Consider the following 25742-nt stretch of genomic DNA (forward strand, 5'->3'; position numbering starts at 1 on the left):
TCTAGACTAATAAAAATTAAGATTCTCCAAACTCAAGCACAAATATTTTTCCCACTCAATTAATTCTCTCCGAGACAGAAATCTAAGGAATCAGGTGAAAAACACAGTATACAAGTTGTCTCAAGCTCAGATTTTTGGTTTCAGATAGAGTCAGATGTTTATGGACGAGAGTACACTGCGACTCAACTGGAAAAATACCTAACAAACTTTGTTATGAGAAGGCCCAAGAAAATTGTGGATTTGTGTTGAATATATCATACGGGAAGTCCTAGCTCAGACATACTCAAGATCCTTTTGTTCAATGCAATCCTCTTCTGTTTCAAGAGCGAAGTCATAGAAGCCACCTAATGAGTCAAGACATAAGAATTTGATGAGACGTTCATTGCAATGAAGCTAAAACAATGGGAGAGAAGAAAGAAAGTCAGACTCACTTCGGCTCTAAGCTTGATAGCATCCCTTCCAGGAATTTGCCGAAGTCCGTCCATCAAATCTGCAGAGAACAGAGATCTCTGTGTAAAATTGAAATCCGACGTAGCGGCATCATCAAAGATACCATCGGAAGGGAGAAGGGAGTAAAAATAAATCTTGTTCAACATTACCTGCAGCTTCACATTCAACCTTGTGGACGGACTTAGCAAGACGATGTATATCATTTCCAGAGTTCCTACAGATATAACAGTAGTAGCCAATAGCCATATTAACACAAATGATGTCAATAGCTTAGGAAAATAAGTGGGAGCGTCGATGTTTGGAACATACATGAGTTCAGAATGACCACGTTTCATATCCTTTTCTGCTAAAGTCGCCCTCTCAAGCAATTTCTTGCTCTCTTTTTTCATCAAGTCTACAGACATGTTCAACTCCTGAACTTGCTTCTCAGCTCTCAAGAACTGTGCCTGAAGAGATGATTTTGAAGTTGATGTAAAAACAAGAGAAGGGACACAAACCGGGGAAAGTTAACAACGAACAAAATTTGAGTGGTAGATACCTCTTCGCTTTGAAATCGGCCTAGTGTTTGACGAAACAAGAATCTTCTTGGGCCTGTAAGTAAAACAACAGAAAATCAGATTCAAACAAGATACATCTAAGTAAAACAGATGTAATACTATTTTCATGCTCCTACGCAAAGGAATCTTGTAAGTTGTAAAAGTGATAAGAGAGGTTATCTTATACTTATACCTCGCATCAGAACAAGACTAGCAGCAACACCAATCCCGACAGCAGCAGCTGGATGCTCCTTTGCGTATGTCAATTCTTCTGCAAAGAAAACAAAACCAGCAGAGGATACAATCGATAAGCCGTGACAAATCTAGTGAATCACACGAGGATTGATCAATCAATATTGCAAGAAGATTATAGTTTCAGATCACTACAAGATGCACTACAAGTACATAAGAACGTTTTGGGCAACTATCTGTTATATCTCAATGGTTTGATCTACAATACTCGTTCCTAAGCACTACATTAGTCTGCAAGTATAATTTGGCTACAAATTACCTGTTACTTTGCTGAAGAAAGCATTCTCATAGTTCTTATATTGAGTCAAAGCATGTGGAATGAAATCCTGCAATTTCAGAAACCAATATCAAAACTACAACAGGATTGTACGGGTGACGAAGAAGACACAAATGTAGAATGGGATCACTGCCAATAAGTTCTAATGCTATTATTCAACAAGAAGATTTCACCATATGAACAAAACTTAGCACCATGTCAATACATAAAAACGTCTAATCGGAGCAAAATCTATTTCGAATCGAACTCATTTCTAGTAATTATTGCTTACGAGATATTGAATTCGAAATCCATGGTTTGAAATCCTGAAAATTTGTTGCTAATAAGAATCTCGATTCGTAAGAAACGTCATGGTGAGTCAAAGAAGAGATTAGTAACCTGTATAGAGCGGAACTGAGAGGTCGAGTTTTCACGGAAGGAACGAGCAGAGCGCATGGCGGAATCCGTCGATTCCTTCACCGTCTGTTGGAGATCACCCACCCATTTCTCTGCTCCTCCCATGGCTTCCCCCACCGAATCAACCACTCCGATCGCTTTATGCTCCGTCGCATCAGAAACAGTTTCATTCGCGATCGCTGGAGCCGAATCGTCGGTAACGCCGGTTGCTTCGGTTTCGCTCATCGTCTCCGATTTGCCTTTTTCTGACACCCGAGACAAACGCTACGCTTCTTCTTTCAACTTCACCTCTCACCGGTTCGGTTCGATTCGGTTCAATTTGATTCTAAATTAGAAGTTGGTTTAATCGGTTAAGTTCGACCCGGCCCCTTTATATAAGAGTTTTGAAGTTAATGGGCTTTAAGATTGGGTCTGCAACTATAACATTGCATTCTCTCTTTCTTCGTCTTCGTCTTCGTCTTCGTGTACCTTTCCTCCATCATTCCGCTTTTTTTCTTCTCCCACCATTTCTGCAGACCTCCTCCCAGAAGATAAAAAAGACAAAATAAAAGAGCTCTCTTTTATCTTGGTGGAGATCTCTCATTTAAAGAAGAAAATATTTCTTTTCCTCTGGATCTCCAAAAGGTAAGAACATTTACAAGGTTTGGTTTTGTATCTGTTTTGTTTAGATTACTCTATGAGAATTGGGAGTTTTCTTTTTTTCACGGATTAGCTCTGGTTTCAATTATTCATTGGTTGGTAAAGTTTTCATTTTTCGTCAATTATTTAATTAGTTTATTCGTGTTTGCATTTGGTTTTCTTGCGTTTTCCTTGTCTGAATATTGAGCTATTGATCTTTGTTGAAGATGAGTTTTTGGGAATGTCGTTGTCTTTATTTAGATCTGCTGAAACTGAATATGAAACGGGTGAAACAAAGGTGGGAAATTTATAGGTTTTCATCATTTTATTGGTTGTTTCAGAAGCGAGAGATTTGGGTGGGGAAGGAAAGCAGGAGGAAGAGGCAATGGCAGCTAGGTATTGGTGTCATATGTGTTCACTAATGGTGAATCCAATCATTGATGCTGAGATCAAATGCCCCTTTTGCCAAAGCGGGTTTGTCGAGGAAATGCGCGGTGAGATTAATGGCCGTGGCAGCAGTGGTCTAAGGGAGGTTCAAGACCCGGAGATTGATTTTGGTACTGACCGTGCATTGTCTCTATGGGGTCCAATCTTGGTTGGAATGATGAGCAATCCTCGGAGACGTAGAAGGTTTAGGAGGACAGAGTTTGGTGTTGATAATGATGATGATGAGGTCAATGGTGCTGCTGCTGCTGATGATGTTGGTGGAAATGATCGCAATGTTCATCATCTTCATCATCATCGTCGTCATAGGCACAGGCAACAAGGTAGAGAGATTGATTTAGACAGAGAGTTTGAGTCTATCCGTAGGAGGAGACGGAGAAGCTCTGCTACCATACTTCAGTTGCTTCAGGGGATTCGTGAAGGGATTACTTCCGAGTATGAGAGCTCAGACCGAGACCCGTTTAATCAATCAGCTGTTGTTCAGGGATCGACGAGTTTGAATCATAACCGGAACAACACTTCTCTTTCTGCAATTGGAGATTACTTTGCTGGACCTAGTTTAGACCACTTGCTTGAACATCTAGCTGATAACGATCCTATCAGGCATGGGACTCTTCCAGCTCGAAAAGAAGCCGTGGAGAATCTCCCAACGGTCAAGATAAGTGAGCCATTGCAATGCTCGATTTGTTTGGATGATTTTGAGAAAGGAAGTGAAGCTAAAGAGATGCCATGTAAGCACAAGTTTCACATCCGGTGTATAGTACCGTGGCTCCAGCTTCACAGTTCGTGTCCTGTGTGCCGGTATGAACTCCCTCCTGATGATGATACAAAGGTAGATCCGGTAAGACCGAGAACAAGAACTCTAGAGATCAACATAAGTAATGAGAATATGGAAGTTGATGCAAGCAATGGTAATGTGAGCGAGAGAAGGTTCTCTTTTCCGTGGCCATTCAGCGGATTATTTTCTTCCTCCTCTTCTTCATCCGCATCGGCCTCAGGGTCATCTCATCTTGGCGAGAACTCATAATCAGGATAAACATCATCACTATTCATCAGCTTGTAGTACATAAAATCTTGTTCACTCAGATTTTTGAATATAACAAATAAACACTTTGGATGAATGGAGTCCTTTATTTCAATGTTTATATCATCTTGCTTGATTTGATGTGCTGCAGAAATAAATTATCACTCAAACTATTTGCATTTTGCCCAGATGAAGCTGATGATCTTTTGGGTTGGTTTGTGTATACAATAGTTTCCGTTAAAAGTACTCTTTTTTCTTTTTTGTAAAACATAAAAAGATGGACACAGGTATTTATGTTGAGAGGGAGGGCCATGTGAATTTGGTTGTGGACTGCATGCAACGCATTATCTTTAAATACGAATCCCAAAGCTCTGTGATCACGAGCCAAATGATTCACGTTACGCATTTTGGCAAAGATATATTCAAAAAATAGACTTTCGTTATGCAATTGCACTCATACCAAACAAAGCAAAGTATGGTCCAACAACATTATGTAATGTGTGAAGTTTCAACTTGTCAACCACACGAAAAGATAAACAAAAAATCAAAAGAGACTTGGAGTTCCATGTCAAGCAAGAGTAGTAAACTTTATGATTAATATCCAGAACGCTAAAAAAACTCCGGAATAACGCGTAAATGAGATCACTTGACAGTCACGATCTTGATAACAATAGCGTTACCTGTACGGAGGAGAGCCACCACGGAGTCTCCTGTCTTACACAGCTGCTTCTTTTTCCCGTACTCTGTCGCGAACTCGATAGTCTCTTCTGTTGACTCGTCAAACGAGGCTCTAGCTGATCCAGCGTACAGCACCGGGACTAAACCCCGGAAGATGAGGCTGTGTCTGGCCGGTGCCTCGTTGCTACACGACCAATCAAAAGAGTCGGACGTGATTTCCGGAACTACAACAGACAAAATGGGTATCCCTGGTCTGTACTTAGCCACCAGTTTCGCCGTGCTACCTCCTCTGGTCAACACCAACATGAGAGTGGCTCTAGAGGAAGTAGCGGTTCTGACTGCAGAGGAAGCAAGTGACTCGATCGGGCTCATGGGAACCTCAGCGTGAAGCATTATTCTCTTGAAGATGTCTCCATAGTCCAGTGTGCTCTCTGCTTCCACACATATCTTGGCCATTGTACGGACAGCAAGCTCCGGATATGCTCCTGCTGCGGTTTCACCGCTCAGCATGACACAGTCTGTGCCATCGAGGACAGCGTTAGCAACATCAGTAGCTTCTGCTCTTGTTGGTCGTGGGGATTTTATCATAGACTCGAGCATCTGAGTCGCTGTAACCACTGGCTTCCCCATGAAATTGCACTTGTAGATCATCACTTTCTGAGCTAAGAATATCTTCTCGATTGGGATCTCCATTCCAAGGTCACCTCTCGCGATCATAAACGCATCTGAGTTTATCAAGATGTCATCAAAATTGGCCACACCTTCTTGGTTCTCAACCTGACAATATCAAAAGTTAACATATCATATGAAAATGTGATATTAGTTTGAGTGGCGTATATATGGATGTACCTTTGACATGAGAAGAATGGTTTTGGCATGTTTCCCGAGTAGCTTCCTAACTTGTACCAAGTCTGAACCTTTTCTGACGAAAGACAGAGCAATCATGTCGATTTGATTTGGAACTCCCCATTCAAGAATGTCTTGCTTGTCTTTCTCAGTTAATGTTGGGAGATCAACCACAACACCAGGGAGATTAACGTTCTTCCTCTCACCAAGCATTGATGTGTTCTCACAACGGCAACGAACCGTGCCCTTTGCTTTGTCACAAGAAAGAACCTTTAAGGAGATGGTACCATCGGCACAGAGTATCACCATGCCTGGATTGACATCTTCCGCTAACTTTTTGTAGCTCATGCAAATCGTCTTATCATCACCTTTCAAATCATAGTCTGTCGAAATGGTGATTTCTTGGCCTTGTTTCAGCTGGATAGGTTTCCCATCCTTTAAGAACCCGGTTCGAATCTCTGGTCCCTGCCAAACAAATGCAAAATTCTTTCTTATAGCATTATTCAGAAACCAATTAAAAGGGTCCTTCAAAACATATAATCTGTCAGGTTCATAAGACTATTAACAATAAGGCCTCTATAAAAAAAAAAAAAAACAGTAACATTAAGCTACATGAACTAAAGTAACAGACAAATAAGTGATAATTTCAAGCAAAAACTTTATTGACAGTGTCTTCATCTTGAAGATGACAAAAGTAAGAGTCTTAATCAACCAACATCAGTTCTTTGCTGGTGATAGTTTGTAGATATTATTTGTTATTAACTTTTTAGTAGCAAAAATACGTAACTATATAACACACATTTTTCCTAGTGATAACACAACGTACCATACCACAAATATCACGAGACAAAACGAGTGTCCTCAGATCAAAAGTGGAATACACCAATCAGAACTATAAGAAACCAAGCAATACAAAAACGCTAAAATCAGAAATGACATGAATCAATCAGCGCAAATCGGAAGAAAACGCCGCAATGGCATGATCCGTATATAAATGCAAATATAACTCAAAGTTTGTTAGAAGATTGACCTTGGTGTCGAGCATGACAGCACAAAGCATGCCAGTGTTAAGCATAGCCTGACGAAGATTGTCGAGGTTCTCCTGGTGATATTCATAAGATCCATGAGAAAAGTTGAAGCGAGCCACGCTCATCCCCGCCTTAAGAAGCTTCTCGACCATTGGAACGGATCTCGACGCTGGACCGAGTGTGCACACGATCTTAGTCTTTGGCCTCTGTTCCATAGCCATCGTAGTAGAGTAACCGATCTCGATGACACAAAAATAATAACAAAAGACGACGACACGGCCGAGACGATCACGGACTGTGATACTGTGAGAGAGAGATCTGGTTTGGAGGACAAGGCAGAGACAGATCTCTTCGTAACCTTTGATGTGGAAATGCAAGTTTGTTGGTTGGTGGGAGGTGCAGAGGCAAAACCTAAACGCAGGTTGCTGGAAAAAAAAACTAAAAATCACTTGGGGGCTAAAATGAAGAAATTATGTTGTAATTTTTTGGTTTTGTGATATAAAATAGCTCCGTAATTGATAATAAAGATTAACAAATACATCATTTTTTTTTGTTTTTGTTATTTCACTCCGGACAACAATTACATATCCGTTTTAATCATGGAATCTAGTATTTTTTTATGGAAAAAAATAATCTAGTATTCTCTAAAATTTTGTAGATTATCAGAATTTAGAAGTCTACAGTAACAAAACCTTAATCGCATAAACCCCAAAATATGTTAAAACTCAGAACACTTGATATTTGAAATTCTTGTATTAACATTAACAAAGTACATTAAAATGTGTAACACTTGATAGTTGTCTTGAAAGAAACCTGCCTCATCAATTTCTTTACTAGTATATATATGTATCAGAGCATAACGTAATGGCCTATTAGCTCAGTTGGTTAGAGCGTCGTGCTAATAACGCGAAGGTCACAGGTTCGATCTCTGTATAGGCCATTTTTTTTGGTTTTAATAACCAAACGTTTTGGTCATAGGGTGGTTCTAAAACGTCGTCGTGTTCCAGCTTCATCTTTTTTTTTCCCTTAGATATTTTATTTATCCAATTTACGGATATCGTTATCTGCTTCTTCTTCTCACTAACACGACGAAGCAGAGAAGAGCTCGAAACAAAGAAAATGGAGGGAACCATATCGCCGCTTTGCTTACGTTCGACCTCGAGTCTCTGTTACTTCTCCAGTAACGTTTCACCAGATTCTCACCGTTCTATAGGATTTACATTGGTGGATTCGCTCCGGCCGACGAACTTGGTTTCCCTAAGGACTGGAAATAAACGGTCGTCTTCGTCGTCGTCTCTACGGCTGTTTCTATCTCCGACGAGAAGCGCTCTACGTACGCCGACGATTTCGGCGGAGGAGGTGAAAGATGTCCCGATGCCTAAGATAGATAAAAGCGGTCGATTGAGCAGCCCTCGAGCAGCACGCGAGCTCGCTCTGTAAGCTTCACTCTCTTTCTTTGCTCGTTTCTTAATTCGTATTCGCTGGTGAATTGGAGAATTTGCTGGAAAAAAAACAAAATAGTCTTGACTGAAATTGGAACGATTTTGGTTATCTTTGTGGCTTAGTGGGACTAGAATGAAGCTCAAATTAGAGTTTGGGTTTAAGGTCTTATCCAAAACCCTATTACCTGAAATCAATTTTAGTTTAGATGGATAACTCTAGACTCTATACACTTTGGTTTCCACTGAAATGAACTAGTGTATGATTATTTGCTGTTGGTTTGAATATGTTCTTTAATTTTCTTATTATGAATGATCTTGACAGAGTAATACTTTATGCCGCATGCTTAGAAGGATCAGACCCTATTCGTCTCTTTGAGAAGAGAATAAATGCAAGAAGAGGCAAGTATCTCAACTAAACCATGTGTTTTTATCTTGTTTTTGTTTCCTGCTTCAACATAGTCATGAATATAGGAATCACATTGTAGTCTCTGTGATTTTGTGAATCACTTGCTTAATTTTTTCTTGATTTAGATGCTTGTGATGAATAATAATGTTTGCTTTGTACAGAGCCTGGATACGAGTTTGACAAGAATTCTTTGTTGGAATACAACCACATGAGCTTTGGAGGACCCCCAGTTAAAACAGAAACAAAAGAAGAGGAAGATGAGCTTGTGCGCCATGATGAAAAAGAATCGAAAATTGGTAGGTCTTATTACTGAAAATAAGTTTTTCCGTTCTGCTTTCCTTATTTATGGCAAAGAGACTCTTGCTTGGATTAGCTCATGGATATTTCCCTTGTTTTAGCATGTAAATTACATACTAATAGCTGTTTTTTTTATCCTCTCTTTTCTGCAGAAGCAGAAGTGCTTTCAGCTCCCCCAAAGCTGGTGTATAGCAAACTTGTATTACGGTAATCTATAAGATGTATCGATGGATAGAAATTGCTGCTTACTTTACTCCAAAATAAATCCTGAATATCCTATTGCTACTATTTATTTTTCCAAAGGTTTGCAAAGAAACTCTTGGCTGCTGTGGTTGATAAATGGGATACTCATGTCGCTATCATCGAGAAAATCTCGCCCCCAGACTGGAAGGTATAAACTAAACACTTGAACTTCAACTACGGTCGAGTACTGGATACTTGAAAACTAAGGAACCACCAAACTCAAAACTTCGTTGCTTATCATTATCTTCCGGTGTCTCTTTATTGTGATAGCTCACATTACTATTAGCTGTTTGGCACCCTGAGCTCAACAGTTAACTTTTGAATTAGCTTGAGCATCTAGAAGCAGCTTATTTATTTTGGTTGTGTGATTGTATGCATATCTGTCTTCCTCTTACCACCGATAATAACCTTATAGATGTTTTGGCACCTATTTTCAGAGTGCACCAGCTGGGAGAATACTAGAGTTTTCAATTCTTCACTTGGCAATGTCTGAAGTGGCAGTNTTCGTCGTCGTCTCTACGGCTGTTTCTATCTCCGACGAGAAGCGCTCTACGTACGCCGACGATTTCGGCGGAGGAGGTGAAAGATGTCCCGATGCCTAAGATAGATAAAAGCGGTCGATTGAGCAGCCCTCGAGCAGCACGCGAGCTCGCTCTGTAAGCTTCACTCTCTTTCTTTGCTCGTTTCTTAATTCGTATTCGCTGGTGAATTGGAGAATTTGCTGGAAAAAAAACAAAATAGTCTTGACTGAAATTGGAACGATTTTGGTTATCTTTGTGGCTTAGTGGGACTAGAATGAAGCTCAAATTAGAGTTTGGGTTTAAGGTCTTATCCAAAACCCTATTACCTGAAATCAATTTTAGTTTAGATGGATAACTCTAGACTCTATACACTTTGGTTTCCACTGAAATGAACTAGTGTATGATTATTTGCTGTTGGTTTGAATATGTTCTTTAATTTTCTTATTATGAATGATCTTGACAGAGTAATACTTTATGCCGCATGCTTAGAAGGATCAGACCCTATTCGTCTCTTTGAGAAGAGAATAAATGCAAGAAGAGGCAAGTATCTCAACTAAACCATGTGTTTTTATCTTGTTTTTGTTTCCTGCTTCAACATAGTCATGAATATAGGAATCACATTGTAGTCTCTGTGATTTTGTGAATCACTTGCTTAATTTTTTCTTGATTTAGATGCTTGTGATGAATAATAATGTTTGCTTTGTACAGAGCCTGGATACGAGTTTGACAAGAATTCTTTGTTGGAATACAACCACATGAGCTTTGGAGGACCCCCAGTTAAGACAGAAACAAAAGAAGAGGAAGATGAGCTTGTGCGCCATGATGAAAAAGAATCGAAAATTGGTAGGTCTTATTACTGAAAATAAGTTTTTCCGTTCTGCTTTCCTTATTTATGGCAAAGAGACTCTTGCTTGGATTAGCTCATGGATATTTCCCTTGTTTTAGCATGTAAATTACATACTAATAGCTGTTTTTTTTATCCTCTCTTTTCTGCAGAAGCAGAAGTGCTTTCAGCTCCCCCAAAGCTGGTGTATAGCAAACTTGTATTACGGTAATCTATAAGATGTATCGATGGATAGAAATTGCTGCTTACTTTACTCCAAAATAAATCCTGAATATCCTATTGCTACTATTTATTTTTCCAAAGGTTTGCAAAGAAACTCTTGGCTGCTGTGGTTGATAAATGGGATACTCATGTCGCTATCATCGAGAAAATCTCGCCCCCAGACTGGAAGGTATAAACTAAACACTTGAACTTCAACTACGGTCGAGTACTGGATACTTGAAAACTAAGGAACCACCAAACTCAAAACTTCGTTGCTTATCATTATCTTCCGGTGTCTCTTTATTGTGATAGCTCACATTACTATTAGCTGTTTGGCACCCTGAGCTCAACAGTTAACTTTTGAATTAGCTTGAGCATCTAGAAGCAGCTTATTTATTTTGGTTGTGTGATTGTATGCATATCTGTCTTCCTCTTACCACCGATAATAACCTTATAGATGTTTTGGCACCTATTTTCAGAGTGCACCAGCTGGGAGAATACTAGAGTTTTCAATTCTTCACTTGGCAATGTCTGAAGTGGCAGTACTGGAAACCCGACACCCAATAGTCATCAACGAGGTAACACACATACCTCTACAATTTAGCTTTGCAATGTGATACACCTTGCTCTTGTTGTGAACTAACACTTAGTTACAAAAATGATGTGGAAAAAGGCTGTTGATCTTGCAAAACGGTTCTGCGATGGATCAGCGCCACGTATAATCAACGGATGCCTAAGGACATATGTCAAGGAAAGAGAAGCAACATCAACACCTCAAGCTTTAGAATCGAAGCAAGAAGTGTCAGTATAAGTTAGAAGTAAAACCTGCAATCTACGTTAGGAGGCAGGCAGGCAGCCTCAGGATTTTGGTCGTCGGGAAAAACTCGTAGGCAAAGTAGTTATCCGATGATCTTATATATATATAGACGGAGTCACTATGAGGAGAGATTCTGTCTTCACAGGCCGCTTCTGGTACGAAGGTTTTGATAAACCTGAGACTGAAATCTCTATCAATTGCAGCTCAACATGAATATTGCTAAGAAACACAAACATGCTCATGCATGTCTGTATTATCAGTATATTCCCCTAAGGTTTATAATTTTATGTAGTAGTTTTCATGTTTATGTCTTTGTATTCTCCTTCACTTGTGTCCCATATTTGAGAACCCAAAAAATGCTGTATAATCAGTTTTTTCGTAAAGTTTTTCATTGATCAAAATAGAGTTGTTTTTACTTGCAGTAACGTTACTAATCAAGAGAAGTAGTAGTACAGTATATATATATAAACTAAAGGCCCTTGTCAGAAAGAAGAAGAAAAAAAAAGAAGAAAGGCCCAAACCAAAAGATAGAACCCATGAGAGAGAGAGAGAGCTGATGCTAAAACGGCAGCGTAAAGGATAGAGATTAGGGCATCTTCTTGTAATCAAACCTACTCGTGGCCGTATATATATAAACTTCTTTGTATTATAAGTTCATAACAAACAACCTCGCGGCGTATTCATATGTATCTGTTTGTCTTTCGATTCGATTTTTGGTGAAATCTCATTAGCAATGATGGCTCATCTATAGTTTTCATAGTCATATAGATGTGGAATGTTTTATTTGTTGGTTTGTTTTCTCGTTTTCTTTTGAGTGTTAAAAGAGAAAAAAATCATTCGGATTCCCTTTGAATTCCCTTCGACAGGAAAGATGTGATTATATAACCAGCTACTTCTGACTCATCCATCTTCTTCTTCTTCTTGTTCATTTTATCTTTTGATTGTTTTTACTCTTCTTGGTTGGTTGAATTATTCTGATTTCTTTTATGAAATTTGTTTTAGTAATATAATAGTCTTTGATGATGAAAGATGACGAAAAAAATCGTTCGGATTCCCTTTGAATTCCCTTCGACAGGAAAGATGTGATCACAAACCAGCTACTTCTGATTCATCCATCATTAGCTTTTACTAATTGTTTTCATCATATCTTTGATTATTATTATTATTATTTTTAAGTAGGCCAGTGATGTAAGAAAATATTTGCTACTCTTGATGGAAGAACTTTGTTCTTTCACTTGATGATTGGTTTTACCACCAAGATCTCTGAGGCCTTTTTTTTTGTTTTCTTCTACTTTTTTTTTTTATTCCAGTTTTCTCAATCAATGTTTATGATACCAGTTATCATGTGTTTTCCCTTCAGGATATACCACCTTAACCGTACTTGCCTATAATCTAAACCGATATAAATCTTGGATGATACTGAAGAACAGTAAAGTCAACTCTGTTTTATTAACTCAAGCCAAACCGATTTGACTTTAAGCAAGAGGGATGTAAATCGGATTAAAATAAGATAACCGAACCTATGATGCTAATAAGTAAGTGCATCCTCGAACACTGTTTTTCTTAAAAAGTAGTACTAAAATTTGTTTGTCCTAAAATAAAATTAAAAACTTAAAAATTTTAACATATTTTGAAATAAATGTTTCAGACCAAATATCACAATTAAAAAGCAAGAGAGAAAATTTTGAAGAATATACGACATCTCTGATATTCAAAAGCTAACATGTTCAATCGAACAAAAGCCGACATGATGGGGAAGACCTAGCTACAGCTGCTAACTTCTGGACCATCCGATACTTCTCTCCCAAATCGTTTGAGTCCAAAGAGAAAATCATTTTCTTTAAACCAGTGGCACTCCCTAGGACATATGTTGCCAATCCTTTATCTCCTAGTCTCCCTTTATACCCACTCCACTTGAAACCTTCAAGACTAGACAACAAACACGCAGCAACAGAACTCGGCTGCTTCCACCAGTACGACATCTCTGAACTAGGAAGTCCACGGCAATGATCCTGATAACAATTACCAATTTACACGGCAATGATCACGATCAAAAGCATACTTGTGCTAAAAGTTACATAGTAGAGAAAAAAAAAAAGACTTATACATACATTGGTGAGTGTGAGAAACCGTAGTTTAGGGGAATCTTGGAGCATATGAGTAAGAAGAACCCACCAACCTGGAGTACACCTACATATCTTAAGGTCAACAAGGTGACGGAAGATTATTTCAGTAGGATCCGTAAACTGTTAATATAGACAAAAATATAAGTCAGAATAGTACCGAGGAACAATATATATATGCTAATCACAAGATTTGTTATTACCTCCGGTAGTGATAAACATAGATAAAGGTCTCTGACCCAAGTAAGTTTTCTGAGATACTTGTGCGCAACTGTTTTATTACTAATCCCAATACGTGCCATGCCCAAATCAGGCCTTTTCCGACGGGAGTCGAGAAGAAAATAATTAGAAACAAAAAAATATTTCAAAGGAGCCTTGATCACATTACTACTACCCTTTCCAAACATCTCCTCGAACTTTTTCTCAAAAAAACACCGTCCTCTTAAGGAAGACTCATCAGCAGTGTATTCTATAGTGTGGCCTGCCATATGTATCGTACAGTCCTCGCCATTGACATTAGGTCGTCCTAAACTCAACTCCTCAAGATTAGGGCAACCGGCCGGATATAAGCCTAAGAACAGAAGTTTTGTCTGCGAAACCGGGACTCCTAAGGTAAAGTTTTTTGAGGCAAGGGAGACAAACCGCTAAAGGAACATCCACAAGAACACAATCTTTAATGTTGAGTAACAAGCTCTCGAGTGTTTCACATGTATATAAGCTACTAGGCAAACGGAAGGGTCTTTCCTCAGAATAAGCAATAGAAATTTCAAGCTCACGCAAACGACGAATAACTGCAATATCAATCCATAGTCCAACATCTACATCACGGCATTCAAGGTTAAGATTAAGATTCTTGAGATCCAACCTCTCTAGAACTGGAGCGTTATGTTTTAGCAAAGATCTGTAAACAAACTGTGTGAATCTTTGGTTTCTACAAAAGTATTCAAGTTTTGGCACCGATCTCCAAAGGTATCGCCATCTTTTGGACAAACGACTCGTGACAATGACATCTTTTGTTGGAATGAATGACAGTATTCGCAAGAGCAAGTCATCCGGACATTGACTGATGATGTCCATATCAACACTACAAAACCAAAAGTTGAAAGACTTAAAAGGATATATATACATATATGATTCGAAGCACAGACACACAACACATAAAAACAAAGAATCACAATAAAAAAAAAAAAATTACACTGATTGTTTGGAGATACCTTGTTTGTCAAGATCTTTAGCTCTTTGTTTCCTCGGCGACTAAGGACTAAAAATTGACGAGAAAAAACCTAAACCCTAGCAGAAAATAAATCAGGGGGATGATTCACAAACCAATGATTCAATTGGGTCGATACCATTGCTGAAATATATATATCTATATTAACATTTTTGAAAAAACCTAAACCCTGCTGATATATATATATATATATATATATCTATATTAACATTTTTGAAATACATTTTGGTTTATGCTTTTTAAGTTTTACTTATTTAATTTTTTTTTTTTTATAATATTAACCCCTAAAACAATTCCATAAATAACATTGCAGAGAAATTCAAATACTAAACTTTCTTAAATTGACCAACATTTGTTACATTTATTGCCATAAAATCTTAACAACATCTATACATTCCGATTTTTCCAAAAATAATTATACCCATTAAAGTTTAACCCATTAAATCTCCAAAACTATTTTTATGGATGCTAGAATTTCTCAAATTTAAATGATATACAACAGATTTTCCATAACAAAAGTTTACAATCTCTATAATTATATTAACATTAATAAATTTCCTAAACCGAAAATCCAATTATAAAATGTCACATTAAATATGTTGAAAATCCCCCATATAATTTGGTTTATTTTTATTTTTTGAGGAAGTACCAAAAAATTAAAATTCTATTAATTATCATAAACTATATATATTGACATGGAAAAATTATAAACTATAAAAATATGCTAATTTGGTAAAACAATTAACATAATTAAACTTGATAAAAAAACTTATTTTGATTTTTTTTTTTACGTAAAAACTTATTTTGATTTTGGTGAAACAGGTTGGCATTAATCCCATATAGGGAGTTAAGTGAAATTGTTTTTTTTAAAACACTTTTATATGTGTACCAGGGGATAAATGTATTACTAGACTATACATATACCACACGGGTTAAAACCTTGAAAACACTACAAAAATCATATACTTTGAATACTTATATCAAATACGAGTAAAATTTTCTATTTTTTAAAATTAATAAAACAATAATAAAATAACAAATAAATACAATATAAACTTTAAAATTAAAAATATTGTCCCGCGGTGTACCGCCGGTTAAATCCTAGTATATATATTAAAATAAACTGCAATCTACAATCTAGGAGAATCTAAAGATCCAATAAAGATCCAATACAAGCATTTTTAGTATGTAAACCAGTGATGAACCGGTTTAAACCAGTCTAATCTAAAATCAATATATATAATGTCAAAATTACCCATTTGTACAATACAAGTCGTTATCTATCTTATTATATAAAGTTGAGTTGTGAAAGTTAGTCATTAACAAGATTTTGACATGTGTCAAGTTATCAATCTCAGATTTTGACATGTGTAAAAGTTAATATTTAATAGGAAAAGTATGATTACAACAAAAATAAAATATTTTATTTTAAAAAATATTAATAATGTAAAAGATAATTATCACAAGTTACAGAATTTATAAAAAAATACAAAGGTTTTTTTAAATAATAATAAGGAGATTATATATATATATATATTTCATAAAATTCAAAATTATAATATTATTTACTTATTTTTTAATTTTAAATTATTAATTCTACAAAAAGGGATTAAGGATAATATACAGTTAATTATTAATTCTAAAATTTTGTAAATACTCACTTTTATATAAACATAGATCGTCTCATAATTAAATAATTTATTTAAAAACACTGCTTTCAACTTTATTTAATTAGAAAATAAAAATTTATGGGAAGGTAATTTACCAAAAATTTCTCCTACTTTCTCCTTTTTCAGTTGGGAATAGCTAAGATTAATATGTTAACCCAAGAAAAATATTAATAGATGCATCTTCTTTTCTTAATACTGTATTTTAAAATTTATTGTAGTATTTTTAGATTTTTTATTTAGTTTATATTTTCATCTTTGAATTATTTAAAATTCNGAATTTTAAACCCACACATGGGGCGGTCCTCATCTAGTCAATACAATAAAAACACAATACGTTTCTCTCCAGTACTTACACATCAGCAATTTTGTGGAACATAAAGCTGACACATCAGCTTATTTGTTTACCAATGAAAACATTTCATTAATACAGCTNTTGTGCTTAGAATATTCTATTAATTTTCTTCTAATTTATCAAACTTGATTGGTTGGTCATAAACCTTTTTTTTTTGCAAACATAATTGTTAGCATTATTCATTCAATCCTAAAGGGAGGTAACGAGTAGAAGCTCATCAACCTAATGGATGGATAAAGTAGGCTAATCAAACACAAGCTTACAACAAACATAGATAGATATATTGAAAAAACATAAATCGTTGTTGATAGATCCCTAGGAGCTCAAAGACTGTGACATCATGATTTGCGGAAAAGGTATAAAAGAATTGATTTGGCCACATATGTCACAAAAATGCACTTATTTTTTTGGTCAAGGGTCCTGAGAGAATTTCATGATTGGTGATCTTCGTGGAAGTGATTGTCGGAACTGTGCGAGTAAGGACAAATTACAGGAAAATATCATTTGTAGATTTGTAGGGTCAGAAACAAGTTTTTAAAGTCCCTCAGACGTAACAAACCAGCCATCGAATATGGATAGGTCCACGGACCGGGGATAGATGTAGGGCCCACTTAGGAAGGTGGGCCTATGGACTGAGAGTGGACATGAGCTCACTAAGCAAGGTGGCGGTTGAGGCGTTACAGAGAGCTACATCATGGGAAATTTAACATTAGTTACTATCAAAAGATTTTTTGACGTTAGAAAAAGGTTTTTACTGCATTGGTTGTCGGAGTAAGCCATTTTGAGATAGCAAAAAGACGTTAACATGTTCTCTCCACACAGGAGAAGGGCAGAGCCGATGTTCTTTCTATAGTGGAGAAGGTTGCACACAAAGTTATCTACCCATGGGAGGAAGGTGGAGGAGGTTGGACGCAAGGTTATCTCTCCAAAGGAGGAAGGCGGAGCCAAGGTTTTCTCCATGGTGGAGGAGGTTGGACGCAAGGTTCTCTCTATAAGAGATGAGGACGCAGCCGAGGTTTTCTCCATGGTGGTCATACATTATTGTGATGGTACATAATTGATTAGTATATTATGTAATATATTTTTTATTCAAAATATTTTTTGAGCCTACAATTTTTGTAATTAAAAAACTATGCATAAGTGAAAACAAAATATTTGGCTTAATGTGTTCATACAGATATTTTATAGGTGGTGATAAAGAATATATTTGTAACATAGAATATATTTAGGTTTTTAAAAATACACTTTTAATAGTAACATACATAAAATATTTGTAAATGGATATAAATCAGTGTATTATAACAAAAATAAAATTTATAAATAACGTACAATAAATTTTAATATATTTTTGTTAAATTTAATTTAATTTATAGAATTTTAAACCCACACATGGGGCGGTCCTCATCTAGTCAATACAATAAAAACACAATACGTTTCTCTCCAGTACTTACACATCAGCAATTTTGTGGAACATAAAGCTGACACATCAGCTTATTTGTTTACCAATGAAAACATTTCATTAATACAGCTCATATCTCTCAGCCAATAATAATTATTTTTTGTTCCAAATCAGTTTTTCCAGATTTTTAGAAACTAACACATCATTTAAATTGTGTAACCAATTACATTATATAAAATAATAAACATCATCAATAATTTTCAATAACAAATGTTTAAATTTATAGCCTAAATTTAAACTAAATGAATAAATCATTTACAACTTTCAAAAATATAATAATATCAAACAAGTATATTAATTATTGTATGTCTATCAATATTTTTCAAAAATAACAAGTATACTGCTAAATTGACAGAAAATGCAATTTTTATTGAATAAATATTAAATATTGTAAGCAACTTAATGATTAAAAGAGTTTGTAATATAATGGTTATTCGGTTGAATATAAATATGTTTCCTTTAAACTCATGTCGATATACCAATAACTCTAATTTGTGACATTGAAAGAAAAATCAATTGTTGTATGAGTTATTCGATTTAATTTATCACTATACATACAATTCTCAAAAGTGGTACTATATATTACATTTCTCCGGCAGTTTTGATGAGGTTATTATAGTGCTAAGGTTTTGTTGTTCCCCTGCATAAGTGCATGCATATTACTGGAACTGAGACAATGTCTATTAGTTTTTCTTTTGCTAAAGGGTTTATCGAAAAATGATTCTTAATTGTAGACTTGGATTAGAAATAGAGGTAGACTTGGTTTATAATTAGATACACATTTGTAAAAAAAAAATTTGAATTAACTTATTTTTCTCTATATAATTGAGTTTACTACTTTACTTTCTTCCACATGTATGTTGTATTTGTATGTATGTACTTCATCTCCGCTTTATGTTGTTTACTTTTTGTGAGTAACCTTAACACATGAGAGTGGTACCCAGCACATATACAGTCTGAAGCGTTAACTCTTCAGGCCGTACATACTAATAAATTACATAGGTTTGAGAATTTAGACTCAAAAATTGCTTTAATAGATCTTGTTACGACACATTCATGGAAAAAAAAAGTACTAAAACTAGAAGTAAAATGAAAAAGAAGAAAGTGACACTTGTTTTTTGCCGCTTTATAGAAATACAATGCTTTATAGAAGAAATTCTCAAATTCATATTTTATTATAATTCTCAAAATTTCCAGGTTTTTTGTTTATTTTTCAAGGAAACATAGTATATAAATTACATAGGCTTGAGAATTTGGACTCAAAAGTCTTTGCAATAACTAACGGCTTTAGATTTTGTTATGACACATTCATCATTCATGTGTAGATAACCCTTAATCCTTTCTATTATTCTTAAACTATATAGCAGTAAATATAAGATATAGAAATTTCATATATGTATCGACCATCTTTTCTCTATAAATAAAGTATTTTTCATTCTAGATTAATTGAAAACGTAGCAACTAAATAAATGAATTTATTATTTGGGTTTAAACAAAATTGAAAACAAACTCGAATGATTTTATAGATTTAGTTACTCCTAAGTTTGATTGAACTATAAAACAAAAAACCAATAAATATTCAGATTGATTTTGATTTCACTATCCTTCGGCGAAAATAAAGTAGAATAATCGAAATTAACCATAACTGAACTAAATGTCGACTTCAATTCCTTGAAACATTTAACTCGAACGAAGAGATGATTACATATGCAATTTAATTTTTATCAACACTTCTAAAAACTAAATTGTTATATCGAGTTTATAAAGTTGATTATAGTGAAATTATTTATTAATGATCATTTGATTATTATCAATACAATAAAAACACAATACGTTTCTCTCCAGTGCTTACACATCAGCATTTTTGTGGAACATGAAGCTGACACATCAGCTTATTTGTTTACCAATGAAAACATTTCATTAATACAGCTCATATCTCTCAGCCAATAATAATTATTTTTTGTTCCAAATCAGTTTTTCCAGATTTTTAGAAACTAACACATCATTTAAATTGTGTAACCAATTACATTATATAAAATAATAAACATCATCAATAATTTTCAATAACAAATGTTTAAATTTATCGCCTAAATTTAAACTAAATAAATACATCATTTACAACTTTCAAAAATATAATAATATCAAACAAGTATATTAATTATTGTATGTCTATCAATATTTTTCAAAAATAACAAGTATACTGCTAAATTGACAGAAAATGCAATTTTTATTGAATAAATATTAAATATTGTAAGCAACTTAATGATTAAAAGAATTTGTAATATAATGGTTATTCGGTTGAAAATAAATATGTTTCCTTTAAACTCATGTCGATATACCAATAACTCTAATTTGTGATATTGAAAGAAAAATCAATTGTTGTATGAGTTATTCGACTTAATTTATCATTATACATACAATTCTCAAAAGTGGTACTATATAGTACATTTCTCCGGCAGTTTTGACGAGGTTATTATAGTGCTAAGGTTTTGTTGTTCCCCTGCATAAGTGCATATTACTGGAATTGAGACAATGTCTATTAGTTTTTCTTTTGCTAAAGGGTTTATCGGAAAATGATTCTTAATTGTAGACTTGGATTAGAAATAGAGGTAGACTTGGTCTATAATTAGATACACATTTGTAAAAAAAAATTTGAATTAACTTATTTTTCTCTATATAATTGAGTTTACTACTTTACTTTCTTCCACATGTATGTTGTATTTGTATGTATGTACTTCATCTCCGCTTTATGTTGTTTACTTTTCGTGAGTAACCTTAACACATGAGAATGGGACCCAGCACATATATTGTATGAAGCGCTAACTCTTCAGGCCATACATAGTAATAAATTACATAGGTTTGAGAATTTAGACTCAAAAATTGCTTTAATAGATCTTGTTACGACACACTCATGGGAAAAAAGTACTAAAACCAGAAGTAAAATGAAAAAGGAGAAAGTGACACTTGTTTTTTGCCGCTTTATAGAAATACAATGCTTTATAGAAGGAATTCTCAAATTCTTATTTATTATAATTCTCAAAATTTTCATGTTTTTTGTTTATTTTTCAAGGAAACATAGTATATAAATTACATAGGCTTGAGAATTTGGACTCAAAAGTCTTTGCAATAACTAACTGCTTTAGATTTTGTTATGACACATTCATCATTCATGTGTAGATAACCCTTAATCCTTTCTATTATTCTTAAACTATATAGCAGTAAATATAAGATATAGAAATTTCATATATGTATCGACCATCTTTTCTCTATAAATAAAGTATTTTTCATTCTAGATTAATTGAAAACGTAGCAACTAAATAAATGAATTTATTATTTGGGTTTAAATAAAATTGAAAACAAACTTGAATGATTTTATAGATTTAGTTACTCCTAAGTTTGATTGAACTATAAAACAAAAAACCAATAAATATTCAGATTGATTTTGATTTCACTATCCTTTGGCGAAAATAAAGTAGAATAATCGAAATTAACCAAAAAGACTATATAAAAATTATGTGATTAAATTTGTATAAACTACAAAAATAATATACCATAAAATTAAGCTACATTAATATATCTCCTACAACAAGTAAATAAAATAAAGTTTGGGATTAGTGTTGATAGTGATTTTATATATAAGAACACCAACTAATGATAAATTGAACAATATATAAGTTCCAAAATTGAAGGTTTTATATTATAGTTTAAAATCAGTGACTTAAAAATTACTTTGACAATATTAACCTAATCGCTCTGCTAATAATATGAGAAATTGTTAGTAATACATATATCATTTTTTGGTCAATTTCATTTTTGTCCTTTTTTGCATAATTACAATGTGTTAAATTGATTTGTATTATTTTTTTTTTTAGGTTTGGATTCTCTGTTTTACCTTAGGATATAGTTTTAAAGGGTATGATTTAATATTTGGAGTTTAGAGTTTAGAATTTAGTTATTTTGTATATTGAAAGAATGTATTATTAGAAATGGACAACAAGAGTTACTTTTGCAAAAGGGTAATGAAAAATGGTATTTTTGTAAATGTCCCTAATAATATTAAATAATACACAAAACGAGACTAAAGTAAAAATATGTCTATGTACTTTTACAAATAATAACTTTTATAACAATAAAAATACTATATAACAATTATGTTGTTAAATTTGTATAAAATACAAAAACAAACACCACAAATTCAAACTACACTAATATATCTCTCACCAAAGGTAAAGAAAAGAAAAAAAGAACATATATTAAGGTTAGTTAGGCTTTTTATATAATTAAGTCTAATCGATTTAAAAGTAAACATTTATAAATTATACTAAATTTGAAATTTATTTATTTTTTATTTTATTAGTGCATTTTTATATTTTACGATTGAATAAACCATAGTTTTACAATTAATCCAATTCTAAAAAATATATATTTTTAATAATTCGATATATCTGAAAGTAGTTACAAAAAGTATCCCGCGGCGGGTTTAACCTAGTAATTTATAAAGTTGTGATTAACGATGTGAAGTTACATTGATACAGACTGTGTTAGCTGTAAAGCCACATATCTTTTGAGAACGATTAATATTCTGCGTCAAACATGGATGCGAGGGTAAAAAGCTGAGGGAGTCAGATCAGAAGCTATATGTGTGTCATTGACACTGCAAAAACAGAGATGATCGTGTTTCTTTGAGATACTTACTTGAAAAAAAATAAACCGTTCATATCCAGACTTTCGAGTTTGAGGTACTGAGGAGAAGCAAACTGGGTTTGACATGGTTCATCATGCACTTTTTGTGTTAAACCAGTCTTAACAATAAGCAAAATACAACCATAATATAAAAGAGATACTACCAAAAACTAAATGTTATTCAGTCGAATAGAAGCTGAGACGAAGTTGAAGCTGTAGGTACTGATGCCAACTTCTTGAGCATACGATACTTTTTTCCCACATCAGTAGATTTTGGAGTAAACGTTGCTGTCCTCAAACAAGCAGCATTCTTTAGGACATATGTTGCCATCTCTATATCTCCTCGTCTCCCTTTGTACCCAATCCACTCAAATGCCTCGAGACTAGATAAAATACACTCGGGGACAGAACTCGGCAGCCTCCAACCAATTGGGGTTTCGTTTCCACAAAGACCAGAATCATGTTTCTAAGACAAACACCAGAGTTATCAGTCAATAATATTGGGAAACTAAACCAGATTATAAAGCATATTAGAGAGACAACGTAGGCACGTACATCAATGAGTTTGAGAAATCTTAGTTTTGGGGAATCTTGGAGCATACAAGTAAGAAGATCCCACCAACGTCCTTTAGCAAATGTATAGAAACTCAGACGAACAAGCTGATTGAAGATGATACCAGAAGGACACCTAACCTGTTTTTTTTTTAGTTATACAAAACAGCAGAAAGTAACATTGAGAGGGATAACAATATGAAAAAAATCACAAGATTCAAATCTAAGAAGTTTCTAATTACCTTTGAAATTGATAAACATAGAGAAAGATGTCGGACAGAAGTAAGAGCCCTCAGAAACTTGTGAGTAACTCTTCTAGTAATCTCAATATTTGCCTCGACCAATTCAGGCATGTTCTCAATTTGACGGGACTTGTAAAGTGCTTCATCTACGATGTTAAGGTACTTCAAACAAGGGGCATCTATCACATATCGACTACGACCAACATCATTTGTGTCGACCATAGATAACCGTTGTAAGGAAGGCACCGCGATAGTGACATCCATTACAGAGTCTTCCTTATGTCGCTCCACAAACAGTTCTTCAAGATTTGGACAACCAGATAACAGATTTGAAAGAGATGCGTTGTCAACCATCTTAAGATGCAGAACTTTGAGAGACGGGAGACAAACTGAAGAAGGAGCATTCGAAAGAACCAAATTGATGAGTCTCAAGGTCTCCAGTGTATCAGAGGTGTATACACTACTCGGCAAACTGAAAGGCACAGCCTTGGAAGAACGAATATGAATGCCCAGCTCAATCACACGTCGACTAACTGCAATATCAATCCATAGTCTAATGTCTACAGCGGGGCAGTCAGCGCCAAGATTCAGATGAAATTGTTGTAGAACAGGTGCCTTATTAGATAACAAATACCTGTAAACAAACTGAGAGAAGCTCTTATAGTCACCACCATTGTGATTGGTATCGTCGAATCGAAGTTTTGGCACTAACATCCAAAGAAACCGCCATCTTTGGGACAAAAGACTTGTGGCCACAACATTTCTTGTCGGAACACGTGACAAAATCCGCAAGAGCAAATCATCCGGAAGTTGACTGATACGGTCCATTTGAGAAACAATGAGCTAGTGGCCACAGGACAAGTCTACGATTTGAGCCTACAAATTGAATAAACTAAAAGGGGTTTTATAAATCCGTTTGGAGAAAAGATGTACAATAAAAAAAAAAAACAGACTTACAGTTGACAAAAAAAAACTTACACTGGTCGGAGATACACTCGTAGTTCCTTTTAGTGCTTCCTAAATATTGGAGAGTGACAAGCTGATGCTAGAAGAGTAAGATGACAGGGATGATTCAGGACTTGACCAATGTCCTAGACCTCCGTTGATTTTACCCTATTTCTCTAATCGCAAACTCCGTTTCACAGAAAAACCCTAAATCTAAAGTTGCTTTACATTTCTCAAAAGAGTATAACAAAGGAGCTCCCAAAAATACCAAAACCCAGACGAAGGTGAAGCTGAAAGTTCTCAACTTTAAGAGTGAGAGAGACTGAAATCCCCAAAAGTGTATGTAGGCCTGGGCATTTTAACCGAATCCGAAACCCGAACCCGAACCCGACCCGAAATAGGCAGTTCGGTTCGGATTCGGATAGTACTAAATACCCGATCGGATTTAGTTTCTTTGAAATTCGGATATCCGATCGGGTTCGGGTATTATCCGATACCCGAAGTAGATCCGAATTAACCCGAAATAAATACAAAAATGCATCTAGGTGGGTTTGAACCCAGTACCTTAGACATTTACTAGTGCATCATAAACCATTTTGCCACTTTAGTTTTATGTCATAGTATGAAAACGTTAATTATTTATATATATATAATTATGTATCCTAAAATTGATTTATTTTTTACTTTCTCAATCAACATAACCCATAATCGTTTTTTTTTTTTTTATTACTTAGATCCATTTTACGAAAAACATGACAAACAGATCTACAAAAAAAAATGATAGTTTGTGGAGTTTGAAGAGTGAGTGAAGTTGGAAGATAAATATGAATCATATCATATAATTTACAATAGATATTAGATTTGGTAGGGAATTTGAAGGATTTAATTTTTGAAGTAATGGCTATCGGCCGTGGATAAACAAATTTAGGATTTTTGGCTGAAAAAGAGAGAGATGAAGAAGAAGGAGACAAGTAGAGAAAGATAAAAAGTTTTTTTTTCCCTTTTTTTTTCTTTTTTCACAACAAAAAAATAACTTTTTTTTTATGACTTCGGGTAACCCGAAATTACCCGAACCCAAAACCAAATTACCCGAACCCGACCTGAAGTTATAAAATACCCGATCGGGTTTTATATCTCTACATCCGAAAATCCGAAAACCCGAATA

At 34.7% G+C, this 25742-nt stretch overlaps 5 protein-coding genes, 1 non-coding gene and 1 pseudogene across 7 annotated transcripts; 3 read left to right on the forward strand and 4 right to left on the reverse strand.

Moving 5' to 3' along the window:
* LOC104730768 lies at nt 33–2177 on the reverse strand. Its single transcript, XM_010449975.2, has 8 exons — nt 1894–2177; nt 1498–1564; nt 1180–1257; nt 989–1041; nt 760–896; nt 600–664; nt 432–490; nt 33–344 (listed from the first exon to the last, which is right to left on the reverse strand). The coding sequence occupies exons 1-8, from the start codon at nt 2134–2136 to the stop codon at nt 255–257; spliced, it is 792 nt and encodes a 263-aa protein (XP_010448277.1). The 5' UTR covers nt 2137–2177; the 3' UTR covers nt 33–254.
* LOC104730770 (E3 ubiquitin-protein ligase RNF115-like) lies at nt 2329–4133 on the forward strand. Its single transcript, XM_010449977.1, has 2 exons — nt 2329–2535; nt 2871–4133. Exon 2 carries the CDS (start codon nt 2915–2917, stop codon nt 3998–4000), a length of 1086 nt encoding a protein of 361 aa, XP_010448279.1. The 5' UTR covers nt 2329–2535; nt 2871–2914; the 3' UTR covers nt 4001–4133.
* LOC104730771 (probable pyruvate kinase, cytosolic isozyme) lies at nt 4482–6989 on the reverse strand. Its single transcript, XM_010449979.2, has 3 exons — nt 6552–6989; nt 5525–5986; nt 4482–5452 (listed from the first exon to the last, which is right to left on the reverse strand). Exons 1-3 carry the CDS (start codon nt 6768–6770, stop codon nt 4640–4642), a joined length of 1494 nt encoding a protein of 497 aa, XP_010448281.1. The 5' UTR covers nt 6771–6989; the 3' UTR covers nt 4482–4639.
* On the forward strand, nt 7416–7489 carry TRNAI-AAU. Its single transcript has one exon. It is a non-coding gene; the product is annotated as a tRNA-Ile (tRNA).
* LOC104730772 (N utilization substance protein B homolog) lies at nt 7611–11703 on the forward strand. The gene is made up of 8 exons (XM_010449980.2): nt 7611–7832; nt 9441–9593; nt 9922–9998; nt 10167–10301; nt 10455–10509; nt 10606–10693; nt 10983–11081; nt 11177–11703. Exons 1-8 carry the CDS (start codon nt 7669–7671, stop codon nt 11312–11314), a joined length of 909 nt encoding a protein of 302 aa, XP_010448282.1. The 5' UTR covers nt 7611–7668; the 3' UTR covers nt 11315–11703.
* On the reverse strand, nt 11995–14520 carry LOC104733281 (annotated as a pseudogene).
* On the reverse strand, nt 22835–24909 carry LOC104730774 (F-box/FBD/LRR-repeat protein At4g26340-like). 2 transcript variants are annotated; one of them, XM_010449985.1, is made up of 4 exons: nt 24611–24909; nt 23633–24508; nt 23394–23531; nt 22835–23304 (listed from the first exon to the last, which is right to left on the reverse strand). In XM_010449985.1, exons 2-4 carry the CDS (start codon nt 24458–24460, stop codon nt 23020–23022), a joined length of 1251 nt encoding a protein of 416 aa, XP_010448287.1. In that variant the 5' UTR covers nt 24461–24508; nt 24611–24909; the 3' UTR covers nt 22835–23019. The 2 variants fall into 2 exon arrangements, with proteins under 2 accessions (XP_010448287.1, XP_010448286.1); XM_010449984.1 differs by having other exon boundaries at nt 23633–24524.

The sequence above is a fragment of the Camelina sativa genome, chromosome 12, assembly GCF_000633955.1.
Source record: "Camelina sativa cultivar DH55 chromosome 12, Cs, whole genome shotgun sequence".
Taxonomy (NCBI): domain Eukaryota; kingdom Viridiplantae; phylum Streptophyta; class Magnoliopsida; order Brassicales; family Brassicaceae; genus Camelina; species Camelina sativa.

Excerpts from the sequence above, each read along its gene's own strand:
- LOC104730772 (XM_010449980.2), top strand. The coding sequence starts at position 7,669 with ATGGAGGGAACCATATCGCCGCTTTGCTTACGTTCGACCTCGAGTCTC. Across the intron at positions 9,594-9,921 it reads GCAGCACGCGAGCTCGCTCT|AGTAATACTTTATGCCGCAT; the intron begins GTAAGCTTCACT and ends TGATCTTGACAG. Across the intron at positions 9,999-10,166 it reads GAGAATAAATGCAAGAAGAG|AGCCTGGATACGAGTTTGAC; the intron begins GCAAGTATCTCA and ends TGCTTTGTACAG.
- LOC104730770 (XM_010449977.1), top strand. The coding sequence starts at position 2,915 with ATGGCAGCTAGGTATTGGTGTCATATGTGTTCACTAATGGTGAATCCA.
- LOC104730771 (XM_010449979.2), bottom strand. The coding sequence starts at position 6,770 with ATGGCTATGGAACAGAGGCCAAAGACTAAGATCGTGTGCACACTCGGT. Across the intron at positions 5,987-6,551 it reads CTGTCATGCTCGACACCAAG|GGACCAGAGATTCGAACCGG; the intron begins GTCAATCTTCTA and ends TTTGTTTGGCAG. Across the intron at positions 5,453-5,524 it reads CCATTCTTCTCATGTCAAAG|GTTGAGAACCAAGAAGGTGT; the intron begins GTACATCCATAT and ends TGATATTGTCAG.
- LOC104730768 (XM_010449975.2), bottom strand. The coding sequence starts at position 2,136 with ATGAGCGAAACCGAAGCAACCGGCGTTACCGACGATTCGGCTCCAGCG. Across the intron at positions 665-759 it reads CGTGGTCATTCTGAACTCAT|GAACTCTGGAAATGATATAC; the intron begins GTATGTTCCAAA and ends TTATATCTGTAG. Across the intron at positions 345-431 it reads CTATCAAGCTTAGAGCCGAA|GTGGCTTCTATGACTTCGCT; the intron begins GTGAGTCTGACT and ends TTGACTCATTAG.
- LOC104730774 (XM_010449985.1), bottom strand. The coding sequence starts at position 24,460 with ATGGACCGTATCAGTCAACTTCCGGATGATTTGCTCTTGCGGATTTTG. Across the intron at positions 23,532-23,632 it reads TATGTTTATCAATTTCAAAG|GTTAGGTGTCCTTCTGGTAT; the intron begins GTAATTAGAAAC and ends AAAAAAAAACAG. Across the intron at positions 23,305-23,393 it reads GATTTCTCAAACTCATTGAT|AAACATGATTCTGGTCTTTG; the intron begins GTACGTGCCTAC and ends TGTTTGTCTTAG.